The sequence below is a fragment of the Schistocerca cancellata genome, chromosome 3 (assembly GCF_023864275.1).
Source record: "Schistocerca cancellata isolate TAMUIC-IGC-003103 chromosome 3, iqSchCanc2.1, whole genome shotgun sequence".
NCBI lineage: Eukaryota > Metazoa > Arthropoda > Insecta > Orthoptera > Acrididae > Schistocerca > Schistocerca cancellata.
The window spans coordinates 619,555,859-619,572,887 of record NC_064628.1 but is presented as its reverse complement, the minus strand read 5'-3'; the positions used below and the strand labels follow the sequence as shown (position 1 = coordinate 619,572,887).

Here is a 17,029-nt window from a genome sequence, read left to right as displayed (position 1 = left end):
GGAACATGCTGTTTCTCGATTTTAACTTGTTGCAGATAACGGTGGACAGCATATTGAACATGTTTTGCGCCAATCACACGGAAATTAATAGTCCGATTTAATTTTGATTGATGCTTTGTAATGCGGTTTTTGGCCTCAGGACAATTAAAAACCGTTTTTTCCCATCCGATGTGATATGATCTAGACGTGGGGGATGGATTTACTTAACTAACAGTATCACACCTGTACACCCATGCACACTGAGTAGTACAGTTTGTTTAACGTCAAACGTACACCTTAGGCATCGTTGTATGATTCATTTGTCATTTGTAGTCGACCACTGTTAAATTATGATGTTACAGCGCCATCTATTGCTACATTATATGCCTATTTATTTTTCGTCTGACCTACGTTTCCCCCTTCTCCAATAATATTAATTTGAAGTTTGACGTCATTCTGACCAGTGGTGCTATTCCTACAGCGGTTTGAACGTTTAAGTGTAATTATAATCATCTTGTACATCAATTCCTATAGTTTGTTTCTCCACAGAGGTTCTTCCTTTCCCTCAAAAAATTAAAAACGAAATGTTTCGCATTTGCACGTATTTGCACAATTCTATGGGTTACCTCTGATTCGATTACGAGAAAACTGACTGGCGCACAAAATGGATTTTCTTCGTATCTTAAAGGTTCATATCACAGCTTGATATTAAAGTGCCTGTTTTTCCGATATTGGTCATAGTTACTATGATGCTTTGTTTCCAAGCACTCTGCAGCATAGAGTTTGAAGAGTCTGTAGTCAGAAACGTTTTCGCAGGCTACTTTACGTTTAGTTCATTTTACGTGATACGATGCCGTGTTCTAAATGTAGTTAACATATCTAAATTGTTTTTAAAGTTGGAAGGAGAGCCACATCTCACTATACTATGGAAAAATTAGGCGTTAAAGTATCTTAGTTGAGTGCGCTGGCGCTAAGAGCTCTGCCTAACGGTGCCACGAGCAAATAGCCTGAAGCTCAGTGGTGAACAATTCGCGCAAGTAGAGGCACGCTTCTCAAATATGTGATCGCCTTTTGTTGTTGTACTTACTGCTGGAAGAAAGTGATGAAGAAGAAGACATTCCACACACCAACAGGGACATAATGGAAAAGCTGAAACACATCTCATGTTTACGACAAAGCCTGACGGAAGTTTTTTTTATGACATATGAACCTACGTTTAATAAATGAATATGATTCGCACTACGTAATATGTTAACGTGAACTTATACGTCTGGGTCTAATTCGAAACACTTGTATACAGGGTGTTACAAAAAGGTACGACCAAACTTTCAGGAAACATTCTTCACACACAAATAAAGAAAAGATGTTATGGGGACATGTGTCCGGAAACGCTTAATTTCCATGTTAGAGCTCATTTTAGTTTCGTCATTATGTACTGTACTTCCTCGATTCACCGCCAGTTGGCCCATTTGAAGGAAGGTAATGCTGACTTCGGTGCTTGTGTTGACATGCGACTCATTGCTCTACAGTACTAGCATCAAGCACATCAGTACGTAGCATCAACAGGTTAGTGTTCATCACGAACGTGGTTTTGCAGTCAGTGAAATGTTTACAAATGCCGAGTTGGCAGATGCCCATTTGATGTATGGATTAGCACAGGGCAATAGCCGTGGCGCGGTACGTTTGTATCGAGAGCGATTTCCAGAACGATGGTGTCCCGACAGGAAGACGTTCGAAGCAATTGATCGGCGTATTAGGGAGCACGGAACATTCCAGCCTATGACTCGCGACTGGGGAAGACCTAGAACGACGAGGACACCTGCAATGGACGAGGAAATTCTTAGTGCAGTTGACGAATACCCTAATGTCAGCGTCAGAGAAGTTGCTGCTGTACTAGGTAACGTTGACCACGTCACTGTATGGAGAGTGTTACGAGAGAACCAGTTGTTTCCGTACCATGTACAGCGTGTGCAGGCACTATCAGCAGCTGATTGGCCTCCACGGGTACACTTCTGCGAATGGTTCATCCAACAATGTGTCAGTACTCATTTCAGTGCAAATGTTCTCTTTACGGATGAGGCTTCATTCCAACGTGATCAAATTGTAAATTTTCACAATCAACATGTGTGGGCTGACGAGAATCCGCACGCAATTGTCCAATCACGTCATCAACACAGATTTTCTGTGAACGTTTGGGCAGGCAGGCACTGTTGGTGATGTCTTGATTGGGCCCCATGTTCTTCCAGCTACGCTCAATGGAGCACATTATCATGATTTCATACGGGATACTCTACCTGTGCTGCAAGAACATGTGCCTTTACAAATACGACAAAACATGTGGTTCATGCACGATGGAGCTCCTGCACATTTCAGTCGAAGTGTTTGTATGCTTCTCAACAACAGATTCGGTGACCGATGGATTGGTAGAGGCGGACCAATTCCATGGCCTCCGCGCTCTCCTGACCTCAACCCTCTTGACTTTCATTTATGGGGGCATTTGAAAGCTCGTGTCTACGCAACCCCGGTACCAAATGTAGAGACGCTTCGTGCTCGTATTGCGGACGGCTGTAATACAATACGCCATTCTCCAGGGCTGCATCAGCGCATTAGGGATTCCATGCGACGGAGGGTGAATGCATGTATCCCCGCTAACGGAGGACATTTTGAACATTTCCTGTAACAAAGTGGTCGAAGTCACGCTGGTACGTTCTGTTGCTGTGTGTTTCCATTCCATGATTAATGTGATTTGAAGAGAAGTAATAAAATGAGCTCTAACATGGAAAGTAAGCGTTTCCGGACCAAAAAAAATGGTACAGAGATAGATTGAAGCTATTTCAGAAATTCTGTAGTACACACATTCATTGGTTTGAAGAATATAACGCGAAATATGCAACAATAATTACTCCATGATAAAGCTGTTTACTCTTTGACTTTCGAACTTTTTCACGTTTGTGAAAATGCTTTTAATGTTGATATCTTCTACGTAATACGACTCAACATAATAAATGCAGCTTTTATACAATCTTCTACGAGTTTAATCCATATTTTCACACTAATATGAGTCACAGACGCGGCACACTGAGCGTCACACTGAGCGTCATGCATCCCTTATAACTTCTTTCTTGCGTTCGAATTCCCGCGAACAGCTCATGAACACGCCATTGGTTAACGCATGGTACTTATGAGGCAGTAGCCATGAGCAATGCCGGGACTGCGCAAAAAGAGAGAGAGAGAAAGTCGGTAGAGCATCAGACTCTTTATCTCAGGGTCGTGGTTTCGAGACCCGCGCTGGGCGTCGCAGAATTTTGTTTCCACGCGGATGCAATCTGCCTCCTCTCTCGTGAGCCTTGCATAATGGACGTAACTGCTTACGACGTTGCCTAGCTGCGTATCAATATCAGAGGCATAGTATTTGAAGCCGAAAGTGCTTGGTAAAGCGAAATAAATGTCTTGTTTAGGAATTGAAGTTGTACATCGGTATCGTGTGAGATGTGTAGAAAAACAGCAGCTGTGCTCATTAAACGCAAATAATGGTCGCTAATGCTGTGCGTTTTCATCTACGATTCACTAGTACGTAAGAACGAAGTACCCTAAAACTGCGCTAGGAGACAATACAAAGAAAAAAAGAGACTGTAGCAGAGGATTCACAGTTATCCACACGTCGCTGGTTCAGATCCGGCCCAGAGGACTGGTTTTTTTTTTTTTTTTTTTTTTTTATCTCAGGAGCAAAGAGGCTCCAGAGCATGCCCACTGAGTCAGGACTTCCCTATGTTTTAAACCTATTTTAAAGGAAATTCATTTGCTCAGCTTGTAATAGCTAGCTGATAAGCAAGGGATTCGTAGCCTTCATAAGATATAAAAAAATTATTATGTTGTTAAAGTTATTGTTTGACGCTCAGGGGTTCCCAGGTGCATGTGCTGCCGAGATTGCTCTTTTTTTCTGCTCGCGTCTTTATGTTTACGTTGTTCACATCATCATTTTATCATCATCCACGTGAAAGTCACCGAAGAGGCGTCAAATAAAAAGATTTACACCAACTCCCGAACATCCCAATCGGGCTCTCTAGGCCAATAAAGCCACGCGCACATTTCATTTCATTTTACTGATAAGCGAGCGTAGCCGTGGGTAACAGCTAGCAAACAGTGCTGACACAGTCCTCAACGTGTTTAATCCACGCCAATCCACATTTCCATACTAAAATTACAAATGCGATAGTAACTCTGTTACAGTTTCACGAATAAACCACTGAAATTTGATATGAGATAGCTTGAATCCTGATAAAGAAGATAGGCTACTTTACTTTACAAACTATGTAGTACAAGATATTTATTGATTTGAAAAACATTACGCAAATTAAGAAAAATATTTACTCTCTGAAAAAGCCGTTTACTGTTCCACTTACAACTTTACGGTCGTTGTGAAAATTCTTTTATTGTTTGATATGGTATACGTAGTATAATTCAACGTAATCAGTACAACGTTTGTCCAATTCTCAAAGTGTTTCATCCATACTTCCATACTGATATTAATATTATTAATTACGAAAGAAACTCACTCTCTCACGTTTTCACGATTCTACCAGTGAATCGATTCCGATAATATATGGTATGGAGATAGCTTGAACCCTGAGGAAGACCATATCCTACTTTATAAAGTTGTATCTTTTTGAGTATTATTAGAATTTTTAAATATAGTGTATGCTAGTGATATACAAATGACACTGGCGCGATGGTGGGGGACTCTTAGTATCTACAGGTTATTCTGTGACAGTGCATATCCAATGCTGTTATGTGCTAGTTTATGATACTGAGTTCCTACACCACCTTGCATAACTGGAGAGTTTTGGTGGAGATCCAACAATAAAATCGGGTGGTAAGCCCGAATAATATATTTAGAACTATTACTAGAAGCCTCGCAAATGTAAGTCCAATTTAACACATACACTATATGATCAAAAGTATCCGGTCCCATATGTTTTTCATATTAGGTGCATTGTGCTGCCACCTACTGCCAGGTACTGCATATCAGCAATCTCACTAGTCATTAGACATCGTGAGAGAGCAGAATGGGGTGCTCAGTAGAACTCACGGACTTCTAACGTTGTCAGGTGATTGGGTGTCACTTGTGTCATACGTCTGTACGCGAGATTTCCACACTCCTAAACATCCCTAGGTCCACTGTTTTCGATGTGATAGTGAAGTGAAAACGTGAAGGGACACATACAACACAAAAGCGTACAGGCCGACCGGGCCGACCTCGTCTGTTGACTGACAGAGACAGCCGACAGTTGAAGAGGGTCGTAAAGTGTAGTAGGCAGACATCTACCCAGACCATCACACAGGAATTCCAAATTGCATAAGGATCCACTGCAAGTATTATGACAGTTAGGCGGAAGGTGAGCAAACTTGGATTTCATGGTCGAGCGGCTGCTCATAAGCCACACATCACGCCGATAAATGCCAAATGACGCCTCGCTTGGTGTAAGTTGCGTAAACATTGGACGATTAAACAGTGGAAAAACGTCGTGTGGAGCGACGAATCACGGTACACAATGCGGCGATCCGATGGCAGGGCGTGGGTATGGCGAATGCCCGGTGAACGTCATCAGCCAACATGTGCAGTGCCAGCAGTAAAATTCGGAGGCGATGGTGTTATGGAGTGGTCGTGTTTTTCGTGGAGGGGTCTTGCAGCCCTCGTGGTTTTTCGTGGCACTATCACAGCAGAGGCCTACAATGCTTCCCACTGTTGAAGAGCAATTCGGCGATAACTATTGCATCTTTCAATAAGATCGAGCACCTGTCCATAATACACAGCCTGTGGCAGAATGGTTACACGACAATAACATCCCTGTAATAGACTGGCCTGCACAGAGTGCTGACCTGAATCCTACAGAACACCTTTGTGATGTTTTGGAACGCCGACTTCGTGCCAGGCCTCGCCGATCGACATCGATACCTCTCCTCAGTGCAGCACTCCTTGAAGAATGGGCTGCCATTCCCCAAGAAACCTTCCAGCACCCGATTGAAGTATTCCTGTTAGAGTGGGAGCTGACAGCAAGGCTAAGGGTGGGCCAACGCCATATTGAATTCCAGCATTACCGAGGGATGGCGCCAATAACTTGTAAGTCATTTTCAGCTAGGTGTCCGGATACTTTTAATCACATAGTGTAGTCCTAAGAGAACTCAAACTGCAAAAGGTAGTCGAATCTAACTAATGATTGACAATCTCATGTCCGCCGGAAATTTGACGCAGACCGTCAGGCGGCCTTAAAAGCTACAGAGACAGTAGAACAGTCACAAGGCCGTCGCATTTTACACTCTGAGCGTCTCGCGTCTCACAGCTTCCAAGACGCTCGAAGACTCACAACGTCGGCGTCGTTTAAAGACTGTACGGCCAACAGAGTCGTACTTTTACATGTGGAACGTGAGAGGCTTTGGGTGAGGCTGCATTTTGATTATGATCTATTGACCATCTATGTTAATCATAAATTAGTCATCATAAGGGATGGATCAAAAATGAAGGTACCCTAACGCATTAAAATGGGAGGGAGGAACGGTTGGTATGTTTGCTCTGGTGGCAAAACCTCACACCCAGTACTAGGCGAGTCACAGAAACCACTAAAAATTCTACTTCTCCGCGATTGTAATAAATCGAGGCATTTTTAACTATAATCAGAAACTATAATGCATGCTTTCAGTTTGGACATACAAAAAATAATAGGAAGCCATTCATTATGTGCCTGCATACCAACACTGCATACATTTTATATACATGTCTCTACACCACTGTATACAAAGACATCTCGTAAAATTACTAGCTTACTTATTCGCTACCGCTCACCATAACAAAACTACTGAAAGGTGAGAGAAGTAGCGGGTAAGAGCTAGTGTGTTTAATATGTGTCAAATATACTTGATATGGGCGAGCAAAGCCATGGGTAAAAAGCTCATCCTAAACTCCTGGGACGATTTTAATTACATTAGCTACAATCTAGGAGGAAATACCGTGTGGATAAGAACCGCCAGCCTCATATTGGGGTGATTGTGATATCCTACGGAGAGAAGGGAGGACAAGGAGATGGACAGACAGCCAAGGAAAGGAGGTGGAGAAGAAGGAGAGAGGTTGGGGAGAGGGATGTGGACAGAGAGAGGGGAGAGAAGGAAATGGACAGAGAAAGGAAAGAGGAAGAGATGAACAGAGACAGGGACGGAAGGCAGAGGCAGAGATAGGGAAGAAGGAGATGAACAGACAGAGGTGGAGGAGAAAATGGACAGACAAATGAAAGAAGAAGAGATGGACAGAGAGAGGGATTAGATGAGACTAACAAAGGGAGACGGAGTATGAGTTGGAATTAGGGAGGGGTGGAGAGGATGGACGGATGGGGAAGGAGCAGATGGACAAATAGAGGGGGAGAAGGAGATGGATAGATAGGGGGAAGGCAGGAGGAGACTGAAAGAGAGAGGAGAAGGAGGATTTGGAATTGAGAGGGAAGTAGCAGATGGACAGAGGGGCAAGAGTAGATTGATAGAGTGTGTGGGATGGAGGAGGTGGACAGAGAGAGGGGGCTGGTGGAGATGGAAAGAGAGAGGGAGAAGGAAGAGTTGAACTAATAGAAGATTGGAATGAATACATACCCAGGCAATGCCAGGCACTCAGCTAGCATAATATATTATAGCCAATACATTTTATTTATACACTATTTAGTAAACTGAGTCTAATTACGTTCTGTTCATTAAGAGGTCTGAGAGCTCAATAGGCGTGAACTAACTGATTATTACCACTGTTGAGTATCGAATCCCAGCTACCTCCATCGTACTGCTTAGTTTAACCGCTACAGCACACAAGTCGTAAGTACTCCCACGCCATGTACAGTGGATGGTGTTCTCGTTGCAGGTATTGGCCTGGGGCTGGTGATGCCCGCGGCCTTCACGTGCTTCAACAGCTACTTCGAGCGCAGGAGGACGTTCGCCATGGGCCTGGTGCAGCTGGCGGTCGGTCTGGGCACGGTCGGCATCCCGTTCATGGCTCAGCAGCTGGTCGCCGCCATAGGCTTCAGGGCCACGCAGGGCGTGCTGTGCGCCATCAGCGCCTTGGTGTTTCCTGGAATTGCAGTGATGAGGCCAATTAAACACGCGGAAAAGCGTGAGGACTATGGAAGCAAGCTGAACTCCGCGTCACAAAACGGTAAAACAGTGGAAAATTTCGCAGAAAAGGAGACCGATACCAAAAATGGTGAGACGGTAGATTACACAGACAGGAATATCATTAACCCACAGAAGATGAAACCTGAAAATCATAATAGCTATGATGCTTTGGGCAACGACGCCAAATTCACAGAAAAAGAAAAGCAAGGTTTTCTGGAAAAGGAAGCAAACCTTACGGTAAGAATTCCAAGCAAGTAAGTCATTATTAAAACTTATCACTCACATCAAATAGTAACCAAAATCTGGTGAACACAGACGGCTCTAGAAGAAGTAGTAGCTCTTTATTTTTGCAGATTATCTACGGCTGGCGCCGATTCTCCGCAACCAGTCGCCATCTTCTTCTGTTTCGACTTCCCTCATCATTGGCATTCTTTGCTTCCACTGCTTCCTCCATCATTTAGCCGGTTGCATCGTGGGCGACCCGCTGGGATCGTGTCCTTCGTATTACCGTGTTTGGTATGCTGTCTTCTTTCATCCTATTCACATGGACAAAGTACATCAGCTGTTTATCTTGGACATCGTCACAGATATCCCTAACCATATTCAACCTTTGCTTCTGCTCCATACAAAGCCACACTCCGATCTATAGTCGTATTCACTCTCTTCTCCGTTGTTCTTTTTATCTTTTTGTTCCACAGAACAGAGCTCATTGCCCTTGTTACAGCTCGTCCTTTATTAATCCTACTTGGGATTCCATCATTACTTCTGCCCTCTTTATTAAACAATACTCCAAGGTATTTTGCAGTTTCCATATTTACAATTACTTCTCCATCCGAATTATTTACTTTTTCCGTTCCAACAAACAAGTACTCACACTTCTTCGTGTTCATCTTCAAGTCAGACTTATTGCACTCCTCTTTAAGCTTTCTTATCATTTACTTGAGATGAACTCCACTTTCTACTTGTACAACCTTTCATCTACAAAATACAGGCAAAATCTGTTGCTGTTCTCTACTGTCACTCCCATAACCTTGAATTTTCTATGCCAAGTCTGCAAGACGAGACCCATACCATGGTGCCTTTTTCATCTTAAGACTCCTCACAGCCTGCTGAAAAACTTTTATGTTTCAACGCCATACCTCTTCCTGAAACATCCCCTTCGAAAAATTTATGAATGACTGTGCTGATAAACCTCTCACATTATTTGATTTTCAAACAGCTGAGCAGAACTGAACGTACTCAGACATTTCGCTCTTTACCTATTCTGATCAACACTAAACTGACACACAATATTTTTAGCGCAACGCAATCTGACTTTCAAAAATCCATACAAAAGAATGGCCCTGATTAACAATAACCTACACCTTTCATGAATCACTTACCTCACAAAAATCTTCGTTACTCAAACTACTGCAATGCAACGTGCGCCAATACTGCCAGCTGAATAAAAGATTCTAACTACTGAAGGCATTAACTACTGATAGGCATAGTTACCAAATGAAAGGTTTTGATAGAGAACAAACAATGTATTCCTTAATAGTGTTCAAAAGTCATTATATATATATATATATATATATATATATATATATATATATATATATATATATATATACACGCCTGGAAATTGAAATAAGAACACCGTGAATTCATTGTCCCAGGAAGGGGAAACTTTATTGACACATTCCTGGGGTCAGATACATCACATGATCACACTGACAGAACCACAGGCACATAGACACAGGCAACAGAGCATGCACAATGTCGGCACTAGTACAGTGTATATCCACCTTTCGCAGCAATGCAGGCTGCTATTCTCCCATGGAGACGATCGTAGAGATGCTGGATGTAGTCCTGTGGAACGGCTTGCCATGCCATTTCCACCTGGCGCCTCAGTTGGACCAGCGTTCGTGCTGGACGTGCAGACCGCGTGAGACGACGCTTCATCCAGTCCCAAACATGCTCAATGGGGGACAGATCCGGAGATCTTGCTGGCCAGGGTAGTTGACTTACACCTTCTAAAGCACGTTGGGTGGCACGGGATACATGCGGACGTGCATTGTCCTGTTGGAACAGCAAGTTCCCTTGCCGGTCTAGGAATGGTAGAACGATGGGTTCGATTACGGTTTGGATGTGCCGTGCACTATTCAGCGTCCCCTCGACGATCACCAGTGGTGTACGGCCAGTGTAGGAGATCGCTCCCCACACCATGATGCCGGGTGTTGGCCCTGTGTGCCTCGGTCGTATGCAGTCCTGATTGTATCGCTCACCTGCACGGCGCCAAACACGCATACGACCATCATTGGCACCAAGGCAGAAGCGACTCTCATCGCTGAAGACGACACGTCTCCATTCGTCCCTCCATTCACGCCTGTCGCGACACCACTGGAGGCGGGCTGCACGATGTTGGGGCGTGAGCGGAAGACGGCCTAACGGTGTGCGGGACCGTAGCCCAACTTCATGGAGACGGTTGCGAATGGTCCTCGCCGATACCCCAGGAGCAACAGTGTCCCTAATTTGCTGGGAAGTGGCGGTGCGGTCCCCTACGGCACTGCGTAGGATCCTACGGTCTTGGCGTGCATCCGTGTGTCGCTGCGGTCCGGTCCCAGGTCGACGGGCACGTGCACCTTCCACCGACCACTGGCGACAACATCGATGTACTGTGGAGACCTCACGCCCCACGTGTTGAGCAATTCGGCGGTACGTCCACCCGGCCTCCCGCATGCCCACTATACGCCCTCGCTCAAAGTCCGTCAACTGCACATACGGTTCACGTCCACGCTGTCGCGGCATGCTACCAGTGTTAAAGACTGCAATGGAGCTCCGTATGCTACGGCAAACTGGCTGACACTGACGGCGGCGGTGCACAAATGCTGCGCAGCTAGCGCCATTCGACGGCCAACACCGCGGTTCCTGGTGTGTCTGCTGTGCCGTGCGTGTGATCATTGCTTGTACAGCCCTCTCGCAGTGTCCGGAGCAAGTATGGTGGGTCTGACACACCGGTGTCAATGTGTTCTTTTTTCCATTTCCAGGAGTGTATATATATGAGTTCATGAGATCCAGTCTTTACTGTCTCTGATGGACACACGTGAGATCATCCGCTCTCAAAACTCCGCCATCTCTCTCCCCACATCCACCACTGCTGGTGGTTCACCTCCAACTGTGCAACGCTACACGCTGTTAACAGCCAACTGCCCAACATTACAATAGCGAATATTGCAACATGCCGACCGACCTCAGACTGCACACAGCACAGTCAGTGATTTTCATATAGAGCGCTACATGGCGTTACCAACATAAAAACCTAAACAGCCTACTCACATAGCCCCCATGCTCCCCACAAAAAATTTTACAAATTGTTTTGGGCAGTGGCCAATACAGATTTGAAAAAAAATTTCATAATTACAATAACAAAGATGTCAAATGCACACACTTATTGATACACTGTTGGTCAAAAGCAAAAATTGTTCTCATAAAGACAGTCCTGATCATTCATCACAATAGTAATTACTTTTTTTTCACAAAGTCTCATTAGTAAAAGAAAATGCACATGGAAGTAGCGGATTTTCATGCAGTCTTGAAGAAGTAGTGTTGTCCTTCCAACGGAAAGACAGTGCTGACTCTTGACATGCAGACAGGTTATGGGTCACAACACTGCAAACCCACAGCAGAGTCAGTTGAAGTTTTGAAGAATATTGGTAGATAGGTCATCACAGAGCACACCCACTGTAGGCCTGGTAGAGATTATGGTATTGGCGGGCCATCAAAGGTGCAGACCCACTGTAGTCCTTGTAGAGATGGCTAGCAGCCATCCACTGTGATGGTGTGGGTGCACAGTCACCATTGAAAAGTCTTACGGATAACGTAGCAAGTCCATGAACCACCACTTTTGCACTCACGAAGTTTTTGGAATTGTTCTTAGAACCAGCAATGCTGTAACCAGTCCCTTGCTGAATTATTAACACAAGTGCAAACACTAACGGTCCCAACTTCTCACATATTGTGCATATACTATGGCCAACAGAAACGTGTGCTGTGAAATGTAACTTAATTTGGAGAACTGGTGTCTATACAATTATAAATTTACAATATAAGAATACAATTACAAAGGTACAAATACATCGTTAAAGAACATAATAGTACAGATAACATTTGTAGTAATACAGGCTTTAGAAAAGAATAGAAATAAATATATATACATCAGTGTTACAGGAATTATGACATAAGTAAATACATAAAATAATGAGAATAGTTTTCGAAACATTAATTTCACGCATGAGCATTAAAACAGAACAGAATAAATAATATCTAAACATCTTTACAAAGAAAATAACATATTATTAGAAAAATTCTACAACATAACTCTTATCAGATAAACACATAAAGACAGGAAGAACACAAATGCACAAGGGTACACAAACACATAGCGGAATAACACAAAAGGAAAGGACAGGGTTTGTTTTACTGCAGTATTTTACAAACAAGACTTTCTTTACTTCTTGGAGATCTCCCTTCATTCATCATTATTCCCAAAAAGTCCTATCTATACCTGCTGTCCCTAAGCCCTACTGTTTTGTTCATATCCTCTTTCAAAATAAATACTTCTCATTGTACAATACACAGTTTTGCCCAAATCTTTTTCGTATAACTTCTCAATGCATTCTTTCCCTATTCTTCATAGTTAGTTTCTTACATAGTCTACCCCTCTTAAGCTAACTTAAATTTACTGAGCTCAGAAGCATAAACTAAGGGACGAGGCAATGCAGCAACACATAACAATTTAACACAAACAGCAATGACAAAAAAAAATGCAAATTGGCAAAGCAACCAGCAGTATATTTAAATTAGCAAAGCAAATGCAACATTACAACAAATTTGAGCCAATGTGCAGTAAAAAGAAAAATATATCAGTAGTAAAACTGGCTTAACAGAGTAATAGAAAGTCAAATTCAGTAACACTATGCCTGGCAAACAGCAGCAGCAAATGCTAACTTATACCTAAACATGACAAAGCTCAAGCAGAAAAAAATAGTACACTAAAGACAACAATGCAGATAAGGGAAATGTCTATACACGTCTAAATGTCTGTGTAATTGAAGTGGTGCACCACAACTTATTCTACAAAAATATTACCAGGTACTTGAAAAGAAAATTATGTATTCAGTTACTGTTATTAGTCCCTTCTTATTGTTCTTTCCTTTCCAAATGCTCCTTTTTCGAAGAATGTGGATCATAAAATTATTATTTAATAGATCTGTTGACAGAAAGTGTTCACATTAGCAAACGCATTTAATTTTATTTTATAAAACCAATGCTGCAACACAGCTAGAAACCAGATATCAAACAAGCTAGGCAAATATATACATAAAGCAAGGCATGAAACACCATTCACTAGCCATATGGCATTTCGTAAGGCAGTAAAAAAAATCTCTCAACTAGAAAGACAGTGGTCATAATCAGGTGTATAGACATAAAATAATTCTCATCATTTCATTAGGCATTTCAGTAAATATCAGAAAGTACAAGCTCCACAGTATAATCATATGTTTCCAAGTAATATTGTGTCATATTTGCGATGATTTCTACAAAGGAATGTCAATAGTGAGGTTAATGACCTCTTTTTTGTCCATCTAATGGCTTTTTCTTCAGGCAGGAGGGCGCCCACAACGCATTACATCAAGGTCACTTAGCTTTCTTACCGAAATATTTACAACAACAGTTTGCACTACAGTGACAATCTCATATAAAAAAATTTCACAGGTCGAGAATTTACGTTACAAATGCATAGAAACAAAATCCTATAAATATAAGTGTCCAAAATATTTTCGCCATAATTATGAAACATTCACACATTTCATAACTCTTAAAGTACTATTCTTGGTTTCCAACATCCGTTTTCACAAATCAGAGTCCCTAAACACTACTCATTATTCCTTACCTTATTACACATATACATATTCGCCAACACTTTTCAATATTTCGTCATAATAAATATGTAGCATAATCAAATTCCTCATATAGCATCAGCTTATTGATCATAAACGTACCTCAACAGCATAATAAACATCGTCATCGTAATAATAACATCACATCACCTCAGTCAAATTTAAAAATCTTCATAGCTTCCTCCAATAATTTAAAAACCTAAAAAAATTCTCTGCTCATTTCACTAGTGTCATCTACCTCAAATGTACTTTAAAATCATGATCCCATACCAAACACATCATTCAAAGCTCTCATAGTATCACAATGGTTCTGAAAAAATATGAACAGTTCACGAAGTACAGACAAAATACAATTTCATAAGTGTGAAGTTATCCAAATGTGTACTTGCGTAAACATCTGTCACTTATGTAGTAAAAAAAATGTTTCTTTCTCTCAGTTAACTGATCAGATAGCTGTGTAATTCTGTGTTACAGAAATATGGTACCGATGTGTAAAGTTGTATAAGCGAATACCATATTAGCTAGGGCTCCTTGTGCTTGCCAAACACATGGTACACGAAGTAAGAGTATAACCCCCTGAGGATTAACGTAATTATACCCTCAGGTGTTACCGATTACAGCGATGGAATGAAATGTATCATGGAAAACCTTTGTATCTTTGTATTTCAAAAATCTTTAAACATAAATGATTTTGTTGTTGTGGTCTTCAGTCCTGAGACTGGTTTGATGCAGCTCTCCGTGCTACTCTATCCTGTGAAAGATTCTTCATCTCCCAGTAACTACATCCTTCTGAATCTGCTTAGTGTATTCATCTCTTGGTCTCCCTCTACGATTTTTACCCTCCACGCTGCCCTCCAGTACTAAATTGGTGATTACTTCATGCCTCAGAACATGTCTTACCAACCGATCCCTTCTTCTAGTCAAGTTGTGCCACAAATTTCTCTTCTCCCCAATCCTATTCAATACCTCCTCATTACGAGGTGCATTCAAGTTCTAAGGCCTCCGATTTTTTTCTCTGGACTGGAAAGAGATAGAAACATGCACATTGTTTTAAAATGAGGCCGCGTTCATTGTCAATATGTCCCAGAGATGGCAGCACCGTACGGCAGATGGAATTTTACCGCCAGCGGCGAGAATGAGAACTGTTTTAAATACTTAAAATGGCGACGTTTTCCTTACTTGAGCAGCGTGGAATCATTCGTTTTCTGAATTTGCGTGGTGTGAAATCAATTGAAATTCATCGACAGTTGAAGGAGACATGTGGTGATGGAGTTATGGATGTGTCGAAAGTGTGTTCGTGGGTGTGACAGTTTAATGAAGGCAGAACATCGTGTGACAACAAACCGAAACAACCTCGGGCTCGCACAAGCCGGTCTGACGACATGATCGAGAAAGTGGAGGGAATTGTTTTGGGGGATCGCCGAATGACTGTTGAACAGATCGCCTCCAGAGTTAGCATTTCTATGGGTTCTGTGCACACAATCCTGTATGACGACCTGAAAATGCGAAAACTGTCATCCAGGTGGGTGCCAGGAATGCTGACGGACGACCACATGGCTGCCCGTGTGGCATGTTGCCAAGCAATGTTGACACGCAACTACAGCATGAATGGAACTTTCTTTTCGTCGGTTGTGACAATGGATGAGACGTGGATGCCATTTTTCAATCCAGAAACAAAGCGCCAGTCAGCTCAATGGAAGCACACAGATTCACTGCCACCAAAAAAATTTCGGGTAACCGCCAGTGCTGAAAAAATGATGGTGTCCATGTTCTGGGACAGCGAGGGCGTAATCCTTACCCATTGCGTTCCAAAGGGCACTACGGTAACAGGTGCATCCTACGAAAATGTTTTGAAGAACAAATTCCTTCCTGCACTGCAACAAAAACGTCCGGGAAGGGCTGCGCGTGTGCTGTTTCACCAAGACAACGCACCCGCACATCGAGCTAACGTTGCGCAACAGTTTCTTCGTGATAACAACTTCGAAGTGATTCCTCATGCTCCCTACTCACCTGACCTGGCTCCTAGTGACTTTTGGCTTTTTCCGACAATAAAAGACACTGTCCGTGGCCGCACATTCACCAGCCGTGCTGCTATTGCCTCACCGATTTTCCAGTGGTCAAAACAGACTCCTAAAGAAGCCTTCGTCGCTGCCATGGAATCATGGCGTCAGCGTTGTGAAAAATGTGTACGTCTGCAGGGTGATTACGTCGAGAAGTAACGCCAGTTTCATCGATTTTGGGAGAGTAGTTAATTAGAAAAAAAATCGGAGGCCTTAGAACTTGAATGTACCTCGTAGTTATGTGGTCTACATAAATGTTTTAAGTACGAAATTAATCACTCAAATACGTCTCCTTTAGCGCTAAATGTGCGTCTTGCTGTAAGATAATTCTGTGGAAGTGTCGTAGTTATCGTCCTCCGTAAGCTAAGTTCTGCAGAAGTCAATGTACTTACCTCATTATAAACAAAAGTGAAATGCTATGCGTATAGATATCGTAGTTATTACGTACATTACCGTCATCAATAAAGTACTATACTGTAACGTATTGTTGTGCTACGAAAAAGGCTGTCTCATTGTAGCTATACCAGGAAAGTTACTACTAAAACATGTTTTACTTTCCAGAAGAATTCAGAAAAACTGTTCGGATATAAAACAGATACAGCACAAAAGCAACTATGTAAATTGTGTCACACATTTGTAGCGTCGTGATATAATCGTGTAGCTGTCAAAGAAATCAAATACTAAGTCATCTTTAATCTCACAGAAAGTGCTTCAAATAAAGAATGTCTTTTCTAGTAAACCAAATTGTTGCACTAAAATCTCATTAGCAGTGTATGCTCTAAGTATGTGAGCCTTATAGTCGTTACGTAATCGTGCAGCTAACAAGCAATAATGTACACACAATAACACTGTGTCGTCTGTTCACTATAACAATGCATTCGTAATTAGTTTAAATAAGTTGCT

The 17,029-nt window shown here is 42.4% G+C and overlaps 1 protein-coding gene across 1 annotated transcript in view; it reads left to right on the top strand.

Annotated features, from left to right (window-relative positions):
• Positions 1-17,029, top strand: part of LOC126176464 (uncharacterized) — a 58,545-nt gene that overhangs the window by 29,545 nt on the left and 11,971 nt on the right. The window contains exon 3 of the mRNA XM_049923620.1: positions 7,874-8,361. Within this exon, the coding sequence (XP_049779577.1) occupies positions 7,874-8,361 (488 nt within the window). The remainder of the gene's footprint in view (positions 1-7,873; positions 8,362-17,029) is intronic.